The 16,753-nt window shown below is 39.2% G+C and overlaps 1 protein-coding gene across 3 annotated transcripts in view; it reads left to right on the top strand.

Annotated features, from left to right (window-relative positions):
• Positions 1–15,775, top strand: part of MET (MET proto-oncogene, receptor tyrosine kinase) — a 94,143-nt gene extending 78,368 nt beyond the window's left edge. For all 3 annotated transcript variants that reach the window (XM_054178394.1, XM_054178392.1, XM_054178393.1), the window contains exons 13-21: positions 1,474–1,630; positions 2,408–2,548; positions 4,917–5,147; positions 7,364–7,444; positions 8,068–8,249; positions 9,799–9,908; positions 12,037–12,202; positions 13,124–13,260; positions 13,418–15,775. In XM_054178394.1, the coding sequence (XP_054034369.1) occupies positions 1,474–1,630; positions 2,408–2,548; positions 4,917–5,147; positions 7,364–7,444; positions 8,068–8,249; positions 9,799–9,908; positions 12,037–12,202; positions 13,124–13,260; positions 13,418–13,628 (1,416 nt within the window). In that variant the 3' untranslated portion in view covers positions 13,629–15,775. The remainder of the gene's footprint in view (positions 1–1,473; positions 1,631–2,407; positions 2,549–4,916; positions 5,148–7,363; positions 7,445–8,067; positions 8,250–9,798; positions 9,909–12,036; positions 12,203–13,123; positions 13,261–13,417) is intronic.
• Positions 15,776–16,753: the final 978 nt, after the last annotated feature.

Here is a 16,753-nt window from a genome sequence, read left to right as displayed (position 1 = left end):
TATTGCTGTCTACAACTACCTGAAGGGAGGTTGTAGACAGACGGATGCTGGACTCTTCTCCCAGGCAACCAGAACAAGAGGACACAGACTCAAGCTGCACCAAGGGAGGTTTAGGCTGGATGTTAGGAAGAAGTTCTTCATAGAGGAGTGATTGCCCATTGGAATGTGCTGCCCGGGCAGGTGGTGGAGTTACCATGACTGGAGGTGTTTAGGAAGAGACTTGATGGGGTGCTTGGTGCCATGGCTTAGTTGATTAGATGGTGTTGAATGATGGGTTGGACATGACAAGGTCTCTTCCAACCTGGTCTGGTCTGGTCTATTCTATTCTATTCTATTCTATCAGCAAAGATATTAATATTAATTTATTTTGAAAAGTACAAATTAAATTTCTTGGATGTATCAGGTGAACTATAAAATTAGATGCAGCTCTTCTCTTGGTGTATCCATTTCCCAGACCTGTAAATGCTTAGTTACACATAGTACCTGTCCACATGCTACATTCTGTACCTGTTCATATTTTTACATATGCAGCTGGGACTGGCACTGCATCCAATCAGTTCTACTATGCAATATTTCCTTAACTTCTAAGAAACAGATATGCATGACTTGTATTTCATACACAGAAAATAACACAACATCAAGGGGTTAAATAAGGTTTCTGCTTGTTTACTGGCAAGGTGCCTCAGAAATTGCAGTCTGCCCAGTGAAGAAGAAAATTTTCTCTTTTGACGGGCAAATCCATCATTACAGTACCCAGAGGAATGAATTCCACAGGAGGAAGAGAAATGATGGCCAAATGCATTCCAACTGACTGAGCTAGTGCCATGTGACCTAAACCAGTTTTTCCTTGTTAGCTGCTCGGTGTTTGTTTGGTTGTTGATTTTTAGGGTTGGTTTTTTGTTTTGATTTGTTCTGTTTGGTCTCTTTAAACTATCAACAAGTTGGAAGCTGGCAAGGGACAGACTCACGTGATCTTGGGAATAAAATGCAGGCATGATGTCAACAGCAAGAGAGTTTGATGTTACAGCCTATCTATGCCAGAAGGATGCATATTAAAGACATTTGGGTGGTTTTACTTTTTAAGATACATCTCAGCCCATATATCCATAAGTCCAGACATATGAGGAAAAGTAGGAATTCAGCATTTTGAATCAACATCTGTTAGCACTAGAGCCCTGTTATCTGAAGGGTGTGTGTGAGAGCTTGCTGTACATATGGCATAGCACATACATAGCTGTGTCACTACCAGGGCTCTTGAGGGTGTGTAATGAATCATAAAAACACAGATCTGCTTTCACGTACAGCAACACAACAATTTCTCCACTCCCAGTTTCTTATCACAGTACAGCATCACAAAACCAAGATTTAATACATATGGGACATATCATCTTATACTTTAATACTAATAACCTATTTCTTGCTTGTGTTTAAATCATCACACTATTTTTTCTTTTTTCTTTTTTTTTTTTCCAGTGGAAACAAGAAGTTTTGTCAACAGTCATTGGAAAAGTGCTGATCCGGCAAGATCAAAATTTCACAGGACTAATTGCTGGAGTCGTTTCAACATCAGTTTTAATTTTTATCTTTTTGGTGTTTTTCCTCTGGAGAAGGAAGAATAAACAAATTAAAGGTCCATCACAGTCAATTCCATCAAATAATTCAATTATTATATCTTAGAGTTTAAAAACTTGCATCAGCTTATGTTTTGCTTAACTGCCATGCAATGCCCCGATGTAACTTGCCAGCAGGGGTTTCATAATCAAGTCCTCCAATGTTTAGTTGTGTTTCAGTCCTTGGCACTTGCCTGAGGTGGGTGAAGTGCCACACTATTTCTAAAGGAGAGGATTTTCAGAGAAACTGTGAGCTATTTGGAAATTTTTTTCTCAGTCAGTCTTGAAAGAGAGGATGAGTAAATGACATTCATGGAATCACAAACACTTCACCTTCATTCAGTTGCCTTTTAGTCCTCCCAGCTGGGCCTAAGTTGTGTGGTGTCATGGTCTCCTGCTCACCCAAATCAGGGATTTGGTCAGAGAACACATCCTCTCTGGCCACCATGTCTGGGTTTCCTTCCAGTGGGAACTGCCACACTACACACAGGGAGAGGAGGCAGGGAGCTAGTATACCAGATATTGTTCTGATGCAGTACCACAGTCAGACCATGAAGATGGCCTCAGAAGCTTCAAAGTCTCTTTGATCTTTTAGTGTGGCCAAGTGTGAGGCTTTTACACAAATTACAGGTAACATTGTGCTGTTCAAATAGCTCAACTTCAGGTCCTGCACACATCTGCAACCTAACCCTCTTTTCAGCAAAGCATAACAGCTAAATATAAGTAAATACCTAGATGTATGCTGGCACACAATAATCATGAGAGTTTTCTAACATTTCTTTCTCTTTCTGCCTCAGATCTGGGAAGCGAACTAGTGCGCTACGATGGCAGAGTGCACACTCCTCACCTGGACAGACTGGTGAGTGCAAGGAGTGTAAGTCCAACAACAGAAATGGTTTCAAGCGAATCTGTAGACTACAGATCAACTTTTCTAGAAGGTATGCCTCTGTTACTAATCTGTACAGGTAGTATTTTATACATCTTGCTCTTGATATGTCTTCAGAAGAGAGCTATTTTGATCAATGTCTTAATTTCAATTTCTCATTTAGTTTCTCTGTGTCTGCATTGTTTTGGACTTTAATGTGTCCACAGGCTTGCTATTTGATCTGAGCTTCTTAACTACTTCCCAATTTAAGGTGCAAAGGATTTTTATATAAAACTCTCTGCAAGTAATCCCCAGAATTTATTAAGTGCCAGTGGACATCATGATTTTGTGTTACGCTGAGGGCCATCACATCATGTGCAAAGCCACTCTTGAAAAATAGCGCTTTTAAGTAGTTGTAGGTTTAGTGTCTTTGTAACTTCATACAGTCATTATACAGCAGTTCTGTCAGCCCTGTATTGGACATAAAATTTTGTCTGTTCATGCCCTTCCTATAAAATGTCACATTGTGTGAGATACAGAAATGCTAATTTTAAAAATGAAGTAAAGGTATGTGAGAGCTGTGATAAAATCAGTGGAAGTCCAAGTGGGCTGAGATGCCAGTCTTGGAAAACATGCTGTTCATTTCCAGACCTGTGGGACCCTATGCTAAATATATTTTTGTGCCTTCTGACATCTTTTTAGAGCAGGTATTCTCCCGAAGAACACTCTGCTGCATTTACCAGATCATGTTAGGTTGCACATGTCCTTTAGGATGATTCTGTCATTATCATTAAAAAGTCTTTAACTATTAGTAGTTACCATATAATGATATTTGAGATAATCACAGCTATTTGTTAGCCTTAGTGCAGATACAGTCTTGTACTATTTCTGATGCTGCCATATATAACAATGTAAATCACTCCAAATCCTTATTTCACCTTTGTAATCCCCAATCATGGAGCTGTTTGAGAGCCAGGCCCATTCCCAGCTTCCTTTATGATTCTTTAATTGCTGCCGCCAGCTTGCACAGGAAGTTTCTTGATTGAAGCATTCCCAAAGGAAAAGGAAAGCCTGTTCCACAGGTTAGAAGGGAAAGTGGTACATAAGACAAAACGATGCAAGGATCCTTAATGGAAGGTAAATCTGCAGTGCTCCTGGGGCCATTGTGCACTGGCAAAGCACAGGCAAGAGCACACCCAGGATGGAGGTGTGTTCATTAATGTTCCTCTAGGAATGTTTACATCAATTACTGTCAAAGAGTAAAATGACCTGAACATTAGAAAACATGTACATTTACATCTAGCAGCTGTAAAAATTATTTTGCAGCCATGGCCAGAGTATTTTACTATGATTATTAAAGTATTTGCCCTCAGTAACATAAATGTGGCTTTGCAAATGTTAAGAGTTTGTATTTTTGCTTCTAGGTAGAGTAAGTAACACTGAGTTTTTCTCAGCACTCAGAGTAATACTGGCATTATATGAAACGTTCCCAAATTTTATGCTTATATAAAACATGTCAGTACAACATCTTTTATGCTTTTTATGCTCTGTGATAATATATCTGGTAATTTCTGTTGTTAAATTTATTCTCTTTTTTTTATTTTTTTTTTATTTTTTTTTTATTTTTGGCCCTGGGCTAAATTTTGTTCAGTGTCTCCACTGGAATCATTCCAGACTGAAATTAGTGTAAATTAAACTCAGTCCATTGATTTTATTACCCAAAAAAAAAATAAATAAATACAAAAACCTTTTAAACAAAACCAATTTAAAATACCTGAGCAACATGCTGTTGACAAAAATAGTTTTCTCAAATAAATGATCCTTGCTTGACTGAAACATTTTAATTTCTGCTATTTTAAATCATCTGGCTCATGTTATTTTCATGAGTAGCACCAACTGTATTATCTTCAGCAGTTACAGGATATGAATCACCTCTAGGCATTTCCCTGGTTGAATATTTACCATTGGATAAATATAGCTAGTCACCAGCAGTTTGGAAACCTTCATGAAGTGTAGAGCTCCCTATCAAATTAGAACACAACAGTAATGAAAGGTTTGATGTTTTTAATTGTTCACCACTTCCTACTCCCATATCACTGTCATTTTCACAATTTACTCTTGTTACTCCCAGTTACTAGAAACGCTAAAATCCACCACTTGGCAAGAATTGGCAAGGCTTCATTCCATCCCTTTAGAAAAGTGCAGGTTTTGCCATTTTTTTTCATAAGAGCAGAGCTGAGACAAACCTAAGATTCTAGTGACATGGTTTTCCTGTCATTTGGCAAATAAGAATTGCATATTTTCATTTCCCCTTTGTGACCAAAATTTCTGCAAAGCCAAGCCATTTCCAAACTGCTAAACTCAAACCTTGTTTGTGAAATAAAATTCTTCCTTTCCCCCGAAGTCTGAAAGTGTTATAACAATTTCTGTTCATCTTGCAGACCAGTTTCCAAGCATGTCTCAGAATGGATCATGCAGACCTGCCCAGTACCCGCACTCCGACCTCTCCCCAATTCTGTCTAGTGGAGACTCAGATTTAGCCAGTCCACTTCTCCAGACTAATGTTCATATTGACATCAGTGCCTTAAATCCTGAACTGCTCAAAGAAGTGCAGCATGTGGTTATTGGTGCTGACAGCCTGATTGTGCACTTCAGTGAAGTAATAGGAAGAGGTGAGTACTGCAACTCTTACCTTGCAAACTGCTATTCTTTTTTACACACCCATTCATCATAAACCATTCTGAATAAGGTGTCTACGTGGAGCTTTTTCAAGCTTTTTACTTCTTACAGCACTGCATTCGATGCACCAAATCAAGGGGGGAACCAAAGGGCTCTCCTCTGAAGTCAGATGAAGGATTGTGCATTTGATCAGTTGGAGAAGACACCAGAGGAAGGAAAGAGTCTGCCAATTAATGGGGCTCCTTTGAACTCAGAGGCTTGCTGGTTCACTCACCATTTTCCAAGCGATAGAAAAGCACAGCTAGAGCTTACGATCCATGAAGCTGTGATACAGGAGTGAGGCTGCGGCAGAATATTGCACCACAAATGCCTAAACGGCGGAGGGGGGTGGAAGCAGGGACACAAGCAACTTTAAACTCAGAGCCTGAGAGCAGGCAAGATTGCTACACAACACAGAAAACTCCTGCTGTCGCTAGTGCATTCAGTAGAAATCCCCACGGGCCAGGTGAAATACATACAACCCTTTATCCTCTGCAAGCTTTTCCCAGCTCTGAGGAACTCGCGGTTTGTTTCCTCCCACCAAAGGCTCTCCATTCCCCCTCAATCCTTTTTCATCCCAGCTGGTTCACTTCCCCTTATTTTCTTCCTGATGTAGCATGTCACCTATTCTGAATTTCTCCTATCATTTCTCTTCCTCTACAACCCCATAAGTAGGTGCCTTCCTTTCATAGCCCAAGCCAGTATTTCTGTTAAGGGCATTTATTAAATTCTATACTATTGTGTATCAATTACTAACCCAAGTAGAAACTGGGTTTTCAGTACCTCTGCAGATCATACATGAGAGGTTTCTTTCTGAATATCAGAACACTGATAAAGATTTGGCTATGCATGCCTAATGCCTCTTCTGCAGGAAAACACCCAGAAATCCTATAGTCAGTGTGTTTCCCCTCCCATGTTTTCCAGTCCATCATTCCCAAAGCAAGGGTGGGACTTTTTCTTTTCTTTCTTGTTTCAGAGAAATCCAAGTAATTTCCTATTTTTTTAATGTTGAAAAATATGAAGAATGACACCAACAAAATTAACCATTTTTAATTTTCTCCTCTGAACTATAAATGGGCCAAACCCCAAAATATATTAGACACACCCGATCCAAGCTTTAGGATTTGTGCCCAGGCTCCAAACAATCTGTGGTCTGATGGGATTTTAGTTGCTTTTATAAAACAAACTTTGTATTAATTCTACTCCAAGCCAAAAGCAAAGCCAGCTGGGCTCTGACCAGGACTTGAGACTGGAACCTAGTAGAGTTAATCAGATAGTCTTGCTCTTCACAGTACTCACATTTGACAAAAAACTTATTTTGATTTCTAACTGCAAATATTAGTATTTTTAAAGTGTCCAGTAAATAGCACATCTGTGAATTAAAACCACCAATACATGTACATAATTTGATTTGGATAAATGAATGTATGCACCTGGCGCACAAAGTTCTTTGTCTCCCCAATAGGTCAGCTGGACTTCTCATAGCAGGTTTCCTCATATTAGGTTTATATAGACTACCCTATTTGCTTAACAGGAAAGCACAGGATCAGGAAGGTTTATTGTGTTCCTGGAAGTTTATTTCACTGCTCAGAGAGATTTTGCTCACCATCTTTGAGTGACATTTTGTACTCAGAAGTGGACTATAACAGAGACCATTCCTGACCAACAACTCCTTATAACAGCCATGGAATAGGAAGACTTGAGAGACTGTATGCAACTTTCCACTGAAGATGCCTCAGGGCTGTACAATCCAGTAGACCACTTAGCATTGGCTTGCAAACCATTGATCTGGTAGTCATGTCAGCTCCTAACTGCTCTTTTGTGCCTTCCAATGCCCTTCTTTGACATATATCTCACAAGAGTGTATGGAGGGGATGGGCTGATATGGTTCTTGTGTGCACTGTCATTACAAGAACGTGAAGCATCATGGCACCAGTCTTGTCGCTATTTACACTCTCCATCTATAACAGTTATACTGCAAACTGAGTTTCACTTTATGTAATGGTGATTATATGTAATGGTAGTTTTATGTGTTAGTTATGAAGTATACCATACAAGTTTTGGGAATTGGACAGAACTGAAATGTGATTACTTTCTTAAAGCATAATTGCAACCCAGTGGAAAATACCATTTTACTTATTAAAGCTAACCTTGCTCATTTTTTACACAGGACATTTTGGGTGTGTATACCATGGGACATTGCTGGATAATGACGGCAGGAAAATTCACTGTGCCGTGAAGTCACTAAATAGTGAGTTACATGTTTAATAGTGAGACACTACCATAATTCCAAATATAATCAGGGTGAACTAATTAATTACAGTGAAGTGTACTTTCACAAATAAAGAGTCTTAGTTGCAGCTGGATCAGATGTGTCTCTGGAGCAATTCCAATAACTTCAGACTACCACGAGGCATTGATATATATTTGTACATCAAGTGAAATTTCCATTTATTTCCTCTATAAAGAAAAGGACTCAGGAAAATGAGGGCAAGACAATGTCAGTTTTTGTTCTACTTATTACCAAAGATTTGGGTTTGGAAGTTAAATTGCTAAAAAGTAGGCAAAGCTACTGGAAAAACAGGAAAAGAGTATAATAACATTTATTAAACACCTTAACCAAGTGTTGTTATTCAATTCTAAGTAATTCATAATAAGGAAAGGAGAAACAGAATGAAAATTGCCAACAAACTGGTTTTGATCATTGTAAGAAAACCGCTGCACATAACCTAATTTTAATGTGGGTTGTGGGGAGCATGTTTGTAGCTTCTCACTATCACTTTGTTGTGCAATGACATGGACCGATCTACCAAAATTAATTGCAACTTGTTTAGGATTCTTTTAATCAACTGATTTTATTACTGGATTTCTCAGGGATTACAGACCTAGAAGAAGTGGCTCAGTTTCTGAAAGAAGGAATAATCATGAAAGATTTCACTCATCCTAATGTTCTGTCACTCCTGGGAATCTGTTTGCCCAATGAAGGATCCCCATTAGTCATTCTTCCATACATGAAACACGGAGATCTTCGAAACTTCATTAGGAATGAGACTCATGTAAGTACATGGTGAGGTCTATCAAATGGTAGCCACACCCTGCTTTAACACCACAGGTTATAAGGTCTGATAATTACATTACATCTATAACTTGCTGCTGCTATTACACCTTAACCTTTAGAACTTGCTTAGGCTGGCACCAACCCTGACCACAGTGCTGCCACTCCTTCCCTTCCCCCTCAAATTCCTCTTTAGAATGTTTCCCAGAAATTATCAGCAATAAGTATTTCTCATTTCCCATCCATAAGCCTCTTTATAAACAAATGTGTTTATGAGATCTAAGTCAAGGGGCCCAGCCTTCTGCTGGTTTAAAACACCACATCTCTGTTAACTTCAGCACCCCTGTGTCAGTCATCACCATCTGCTCATCCAGCTCCCAGGTATGGTATCTTCACGTCCAGCTAGTGTCACAGTCCTGTTACTACCAATATTTTTTCTCTAATATTAAGAATGAAAGCCAGCAACTGTTACACAAATTACAACTACTCTATTATCATAGACTTTCCCTATTTCCATTGAATGACTACAGATTTCTCAAATGTGCCTCGCTGCCTTGTCTCAAGTATCAGACCACACATCTTGCCTCAGCTAGGGTAAGCCCACATTATGCTGTAGTATTTCACTCGCTTCACAGTGCTGGGACAATACAAAGTCACTTCTGGACCAAAAGGACTTTGCCCCTCCCTCTATGGCAATCAACAATAGCCAGAACAATTTTTAAAAACAATGCATTTGACAAATTTTTGGGGAAGTTAAGATTTATGAGGTAGGGACCTCCTCCATTTTGAGCTTTCTTCATTCTACAAGCAATAGAGCTCATGTCTGTGAACACTGCTGTGCTCCTGCCTGAAATAAACAGAATAATGACCACAGTTGAACAAGATTGCTCCACAGAAGAAAATGACATGGGGCAATGTCAAGAACACAAAAATCTGTGGGACTTTACTATAACATAGCAAGTCATACTGTTGGATAAAAGACTTACATATAAGAATAAATATATTTATACTGATTTTAATATTTAGCATTTTCAGTAAGGTCTCACTTTGTTAACCAGCAGAAAGAGTTACCAACCTCTGTGGAAAATTTTCCTCTAGCAACTGCAATGGTCTCATTTGCCTTTTACATGACATCACGCTGATGATAGCTTGACTTTATTTTGTCCCAAATAAGACTCTTTCCTTTCTTGGTCATTTCAGCTTATTAGCTCCAAGTTCATAGCTAGAACCTTCTACTGAGTTACATGTTATTATTACTCTAAATGTGATTTTTGTGTACCAATTGTCATGCTGAGGGTTCAGCACGCTGTTCCCCTTTCCAGCCCAGGTCACGCTGCTTATGCTGAAAACTCCTCTCTCCTGGAGTCTGTCAGCATGTTTTTTATTTCTTAAAGCATGCTTCCTCACTGAAGGTAAGAACTTGACCTAAATTTACACCAGTCTTACCACAAGTACAATAGGTGTGTCAAAAACTGAAAGTCACAGCATAAACCAGCCCACTCCTTGTGCTTCTGCATTCATTGTATCGTGTAAATGTTTGTATTTTACAGAACCCAACAGTAAAAGATTTAATTGGATTTGGCCTTCAGGTTGCAAAAGGGATGAAATACCTTGCAAGCAAAAAGTTTGTTCACAGAGACTTGGCAGCAAGAAATTGTATGTAAGTACAAGTATCTAATTCTAGCCACAGTATCACACTTGTCTGTGTAAGAGAAAGTTTCCAGAATTGTGCTTTTTTTAGTCAAAACAAGGCGTGTTTTTCATTGTTCCATAATTATACTGATGTTTGTCTTGCATGCTAATGAGCTACTCAGCTTGCTAAGGGCTTGCTTTTTACACATAAGCTTTTTTTTGAGTGTGGGAAATAAGAAAAGCTGAGGTGAAAGTATAGCCTCTCAAAATCATTGGTTAGAGAATTTAAAAGGCATCTCCTAAGGGAAGTTAAACTGCTGTTGTCTCAACTTGCTGTGCTTCCACCCAACCTCTTCAGAAGCAGCATGTCTGCTGCTGCACCTAGCAGAAGGGAGAAGAACACAGGGGAACTTTGTGAGAAAAACAGGAACATAAAGAAACACCAGTGAGACCTCTTGACAGTAATCTTTCATTACATGTGTATAAGCCTACTTTGGCTCAATTGCACATGCAAATTAACATTAAGAAACCAGAGCATGCAAAGAATCTTCCTAGTGTCTGGATAGTCAGACAGTAAAATTCAGAAAGACTCACTGATACAGGAGTTGCCAATACTATTATGCTGATTCATCACCTATGTTGTGAATTAATGAGGTACAAGTTTAATCATTGCAGTTTATTATTAGCACATTATAATCTGGAACTCTGTCTGCAAAAAGTTTATTCACTTGTGACATTAGATTTCTTTTTTTTTTCCTCCAAAGAGTACACACTTCTGCAGCTGAACACCTTCTGAAAAAGAGCGTTTTCTTACAGCTGCTGATTTTTTAAGGGAGATAAAAATTCACAAGTGAAATGATTTTCAGGTTTCCTAAGAAGAAAGGAATTGGGTCACTGGATAAAAGTCCTGGTTCAGTTAACCAAAGTCCAAAGAGTGGCAATAGGACATTCACTCTGGCCTACTGTCTGTTCTTTGAGTGAGGAGGGAAGAGCTACCAAGATGTCTCCATGGCCAACTGAATGGTTGCTTTTGTACTTCTGTATGGCTCAGCACTTCAGAGCCTGGAGAGCTGCTGCCACTGCTGAGGAAGTTGTAGGGCTGAAGACCCACATTCCCCAGTGGCCATGTGCAGTCCAGCAGTCTGAATGCTGCAATTGTAATGTCCATCAGAAAGGAAGCCAAGATGAAAACACAATCCCCATGGACTCTTGACTCCATTCCACTGTCCTGGAAAAATTGAAGGAAGCTGCTATGGCATAAACCATCCACTGCTGACTCATCAGGGTTCCCTCCTACTCCATTGGTACTGGTTTAGTTATCACATCTGTAAATACAATGGATGGTTGTGTGCCATTTAGAGGGACCAGAATTACTCAGACAGAAATCTCATAAATTCAAGATAGGGAAATCCCACATTCAGAGGCTGAGAGAGAGAGGGGGTTGCCCAAAAGAGCAGGTGTTTGCTGCTACTAGGTCTGCACGTATAATGAAGGACAGGCTTAAGCACGTTAATAACCGTGTGTTTTCCAACAGTGATGCCACATACCAGGACAAATGCCAGTCTTAGGATGAGCAAAGCTAGGGAGACCTGGTATGGCTGAGCTGTCATCCTGTCATCCCAGCAGAACTTTACTTATGCCACACTTCTTTCTCAGTACAGACACCAAATACATCCATAGCTACGGTACTATATTATTACATACAGGCAGTCACTGAGCTAAGGATGGATCATTCCTTAGCAAAACTGAGAGTGAACAGGAAAGGTGATGCCTTGACTTGGAAATAAAAATGAGAGATTTCTAAGGGTATGGAAGAAGAAACAGCTGTAGAAGAAATGATGTAGCACACAATCAGGATGCATAGGCTATTAGCACAAATCTTTTTATACAGGGCAATTGTTTCAAAAGAATTGTAATTCAAATTATATTATCAAAACAATATCAGTAATTTCCTGAGTTTATTCACTCTGTTAAATGGGTGTCAAATACACTTTGCTGCAGTTTTTTGTTTCACTGTGCCATTAGTTAATAGATCCAAGATAAAGTACTGCCTTCCAGAGTCACAGGCTCAAACGTGCAAGGCACTCATTATAACCCACCGTCACTACAAACCTTGCCTGCTCAGTTGCAGGTAATACTGTTTGTCATTTCTCTAGGCTGGATGAAAAATTCACTGTCAAGGTTGCTGATTTTGGTCTTGCTAGAGATGTCTATGATAAAGAATACTACAGTGTGCACAATAAAACAGGAGCTAAACTGCCAGTGAAATGGATGGCTTTAGAAAGTTTACAAACTCAGAAGTTCACAACAAAGTCAGATGTGGTAATGTATAAACATATTTGTATCACCTCTTAACTTCTCTTATATTGCCTGAGGCATTTCTCTAGTATTTAATGAATGGACTAACTCCAACCCAAAACTTACATTTAAATCTAGCTTTAGTTCCCATAAGAATAAGAAACTGTTTCTACATCCAGAAAGGGTATTTGTCCCAGTCACAAGGCAACAAGTTGTTGACCTGATTATCTGTTACTGCTTGGGAAAGACTAAGGAGTTTAATTCCACTCCAAGGGAAACTAAGGACATTCCAAATTGGAGCCGAACCCTGATATAGGAGGGGTTCTGGAAAGCTTGACAAAACAGGTTGACTCTGAGACTTGCAAAATTGAACAGTTCTCAAAAAGACTTTATTTGCTTTATAAATACTTACTGACTGCCTACAGCAACTTCAGGTGTTACCTGGCCCTTTATAAAGAAAAAAATTATAAAGATGAAGTCATTATTTGGCTGGATCACTTTGTGCACTTTGTGTTTTAGCTCTCTTTTCAATCCAGACTCAAATTATCCTCTGATCCATGGAATTTTCACCATGTATATTCTCTTCAGTATATATTTACACAGGGTTAGTCAGATCATCAGCTCACGTAAATTGGCAGAGCTCCATTAACCTCAGAAGATGTCTGCCAATTTACACCAGCCAAGTAGCAAGCCTATAGGCTTCTTTTTATTTATTTTTTTTTTCAATTATTTACTTAGTTGAGTTTCCCTGCTGTAATTTAAGTGGCTTTTCAAGTCCCTACAGCATTTATTAGCCCACTTAAAAGAACCCTGAATGCAGTAAAGTAACTCTTCAGAGGGAAAATCCATGCATTTGAATCCTTAAATCTGTCAAACCGTCTTCTAAAACTGGAATGTAAAGCCCCCCAACCCTATAACTTATCATTTATTTCTTTGCTTTCTTAGTGGTCCTTTGGTGTGTTGTTATGGGAACTTATGACAAGAGGGGCACCACCTTATCCTGATGTAAATTCTTTTGATATAACTGTTTACTTATTACAAGGAAGAAGGCTGCTACAACCTGAATACTGCCCCGACCCACTGTAAGTAAATAGTTTGCAAAGCCTTCTGCAAATGCGGCTGATTCTGACACTATAGTAAGTGAGGCTGTGGGAGGAAAGAGGGTGGGTTATTTTTTTTTCCTTTTTTCCATGATTTCATAATTGAACACTTCTTTTATTTTAATTATTCGAATGGCAGGTATGAAGTCATGCTGAAGTGCTGGCACCCAAAACCTGAGATGCGTCCAGCATTTTCTGAACTTGTTTCAAAAATATCAACAATCTTCTCCACTTTTATTGGAGAACATTACGTACACGTCAATGCTACTTATGTCAACGTGAAGTGCATTGCTCCCTATCCTTCTCTTTTATCATCACAAGACAACACAGGTATGGATGTTGACACATGACGGGTACGTCTGAAATAGAGGAAAATCCATCTGTAGTTGTACGAACAAAAAGCAAAATGTTCTGTCTACTACTTTTTACTGCCAGGTCTTTGTGAGAACACTGTTGCACATGTTTATGTTGTTGCCCAAGTTGTACTAGTACAAGGACATCGTATTGTTTAAGGCTGTGGGATTCTATAAACCATCACTGTAATTTCCAAGTATTTGGAAAATGGCACCAGTTCACCAAATCGAAGCTTTGTGTGCTACCATCCAGAGCTAGTTCCCAATAGCTCTCATTAATGTGGGCTCGGACCCAAGAACAAAGATTCATCATTAATGCCATGAAGGAAAAAGCAGAATACCAATCAGTACGGCTGGAAGGACTGTTACTGTTGCATGTACTTTAGGTTAATGAGCAGTGCAGAAATGGTTTTCACACAAAAGGCAAATGCTGAGAGTTACAAGAGTTTGAAATATCTTTTCCTCCTGCCCAGTCCAGACTTCAGAGTTTTGCACTACATCAACAAGGTTTTCTAGAACACAGGCAGCTGAAAGAGCCAGCCTTATGGTAAATATCTCAGCAGAAATCAAAAAATGGTGTGCAGTAAAATAAGTATGTCAGCCTTGCCAGTCCTCTGGTGTAGTCAGACGGTACATAAACTGAAAGAAAAATCATCTAGCTTAAAGCATGCCTTATGTCAACTTTATTCCAACATTCAGCCACTTCAAGTCAAACAGCTTATGTCGACACATCTCTCACTGAAAAACACAAAGCCTTCTTTCAATAAAGAATTAACCACTCTCTGAGAATAAAAACTTGGAGGCATCCATATTAAATGTTAGGCCAATACATGGGAGGCAGTAATACGGGCATCATTATTTTAGAGAGGAAGAGGAGACAGGCAGACTGGCAACCCTAGGGTGCTGCTGTCTGGTGAGTCACACTGAGTGTAGCTGAAGCTCTGCCACCTACCCTTGGGTGGAACTGCTGCCAAAGATGAGTAAAGAGCAGCGGCATTGCAGCCAGCCCTGACCTAAAAAGACACTGCCATAACAGGAGTGTCGATAACTTCTTTGTGCAAGCCTTCAAGAGCTGAGAAGACTGATCAAAGGAAGAAACAGCTTTAGGCTCCCCTGCCTCTTCTTGGATCACGCCACCCAGTGAATGACAATACCTACTTTATTTCTAAATTAGGACCAGAGAAACAATTTTTAAAAGAGACTGTAAATACAAGTTTCATTCATTAGGGAAGAGTACTACAGCTTTAGGGCAAGCATCACATGTCATTTCTGTTCCTGTGGAATTCTGTGCATACTACTGTATAGCTTGTTTAGTATAGGATAGAATCAGGTTTGTTGGTGTAAACACATAAAGTATTATATTTTTATATTAAAAAGGAAAAAAAAGAAGTTTATTTTTAATGACATTTACAAAGTTTGGTTAGGCCACAAAATACTGCACTGTGAACATTTCAGAAAATGTATGTCATCGTACATGATTCATAAATCGTAGCAACCTTTAAAAAATGCTGTGTAGATACTAAAGAGGCAAAGAACTAACTGTAAACACACTCCACCCTAAGCATAATATCTCCTTTGCTGCAAGCCAACCATTTTAAGATCTTCAAAGAGAAGTAGTGCAGATAAAGAACGGATATAAGGGAGATATATTGTTCTTGGGAGACGGTGTTATAACTGAAAGATTTATAACGAGGGCAGAGTGTGTAGGAAAACTATGAGCAGATAATATTGTATTGTGTTTCATCACCACTTTCATTTCAGAAATGAACTTTAATGTCTGCTGAGAGCAATGCTAATTGTAGATTGCTCAAAGACAAAAGGCTTCGCTCCAGGCAGGAAAAAAAAAAAAAAAAAAATCATCTCTGTAGTTGTTAAAACAGCTAAGGAAGGTTATGACACACAGATTTGGAGAAGATACTCCAGACTTGTACATACATGCTTGAGGAACGCTGCAATGTGAGACAGAGGACATTTTTACTATTTATGAACTTTTGCTTAATAAAGTTAATGTTGTGTCTGGGACACCTGTAAGAATACGTGATTCTGGTAAAGATTTGATGTTAGTTCACATATCTGCAAAGAGCTGAATGGTACTTATGTTTATAGTTGTTGTTACGATCTAATAAACATGTTATTAAAATGAATTATTGTAATACTTTACTTTCCGAGTGCTGTAATTACTGGTCACAATTGACTGTTAAGCCGATAAAAGCCTGTGTGCTTTGTCTGACTAACATGGGAAGAGCAACCTGTGGAACTGTGCGACACAGAGGAAACAACTCAGACACTTGAAAATACAGAGCGTGCACAAATGAATCAAATACGCAGTTCACCAGCCTCCTACCCATTAGTAGGTCAGAGAAAGGTGTTAGAGTATTTGTTGTGAACAGCTATGGCACAGCATAAAGAGGAAGCATTTTGTCTAACCACAGGCTGCACCCATGTAAAGTCTTAAAATTCTTCATATGCTTAGAGCTGGGGGTGACATCTGAAGCTTGTAATTTAGGCATCATAAACAGTACCTATGTGGCCTACAAGGGTGCCATCACTTGTCTTTAGCATCCAAGTTCCCTAATAATTCATGATCCACAAAAAACTTCAAGCACCTAAACCTGTGTCACTCATAGTCACCCATCACGTGTTTAATCCCTGCAAGGTGCTTTGTATCTGTGATACCGGAAGAGAGAAGGCATTGCAGTCCCCACGTGTCTTGGTTCTTCTAGCGCAGTGCTAGCCAGCCCCACTCTTCACCCATCCATTGCCTCCCTGTTACACTAGATGCCTTCCACTGGATTTACAAGTTCACTTCTGTGAGGTATATTTTAGGTACCCTGCAAACATTGCACATGCACTGTTTCGTTCCAGTCTTAAGCCAGAGGACGCTACAAGCTTACTTCACCAGCAGCTTACTTCAGGGGGGCATCTTGTACTTAACTCACTTGGAAATATTTTAATGTACAAAGGCTCAGCTGATTAAAACCAGCATTTATGTGCTCCTGTAATTTCAAAATATCAAGCAAACCAACATCAAAACACGTTTTATCCAGACACATTTGGTTCTTAATAGAAAATATATATGCTGTTTCAACACAAAAGTACATTGGCATGGGGGGTGGAGGGAA

The sequence above is a fragment of the Dryobates pubescens genome, chromosome Z (assembly GCF_014839835.1).
Source record: "Dryobates pubescens isolate bDryPub1 chromosome Z, bDryPub1.pri, whole genome shotgun sequence".
Classification (NCBI taxonomy): Eukaryota; Metazoa; Chordata; class Aves; order Piciformes; family Picidae; genus Dryobates; species Dryobates pubescens.
Note: the sequence above shows the minus strand (reverse complement) of the source record. Positions and strands in the feature narration are given on the sequence as shown.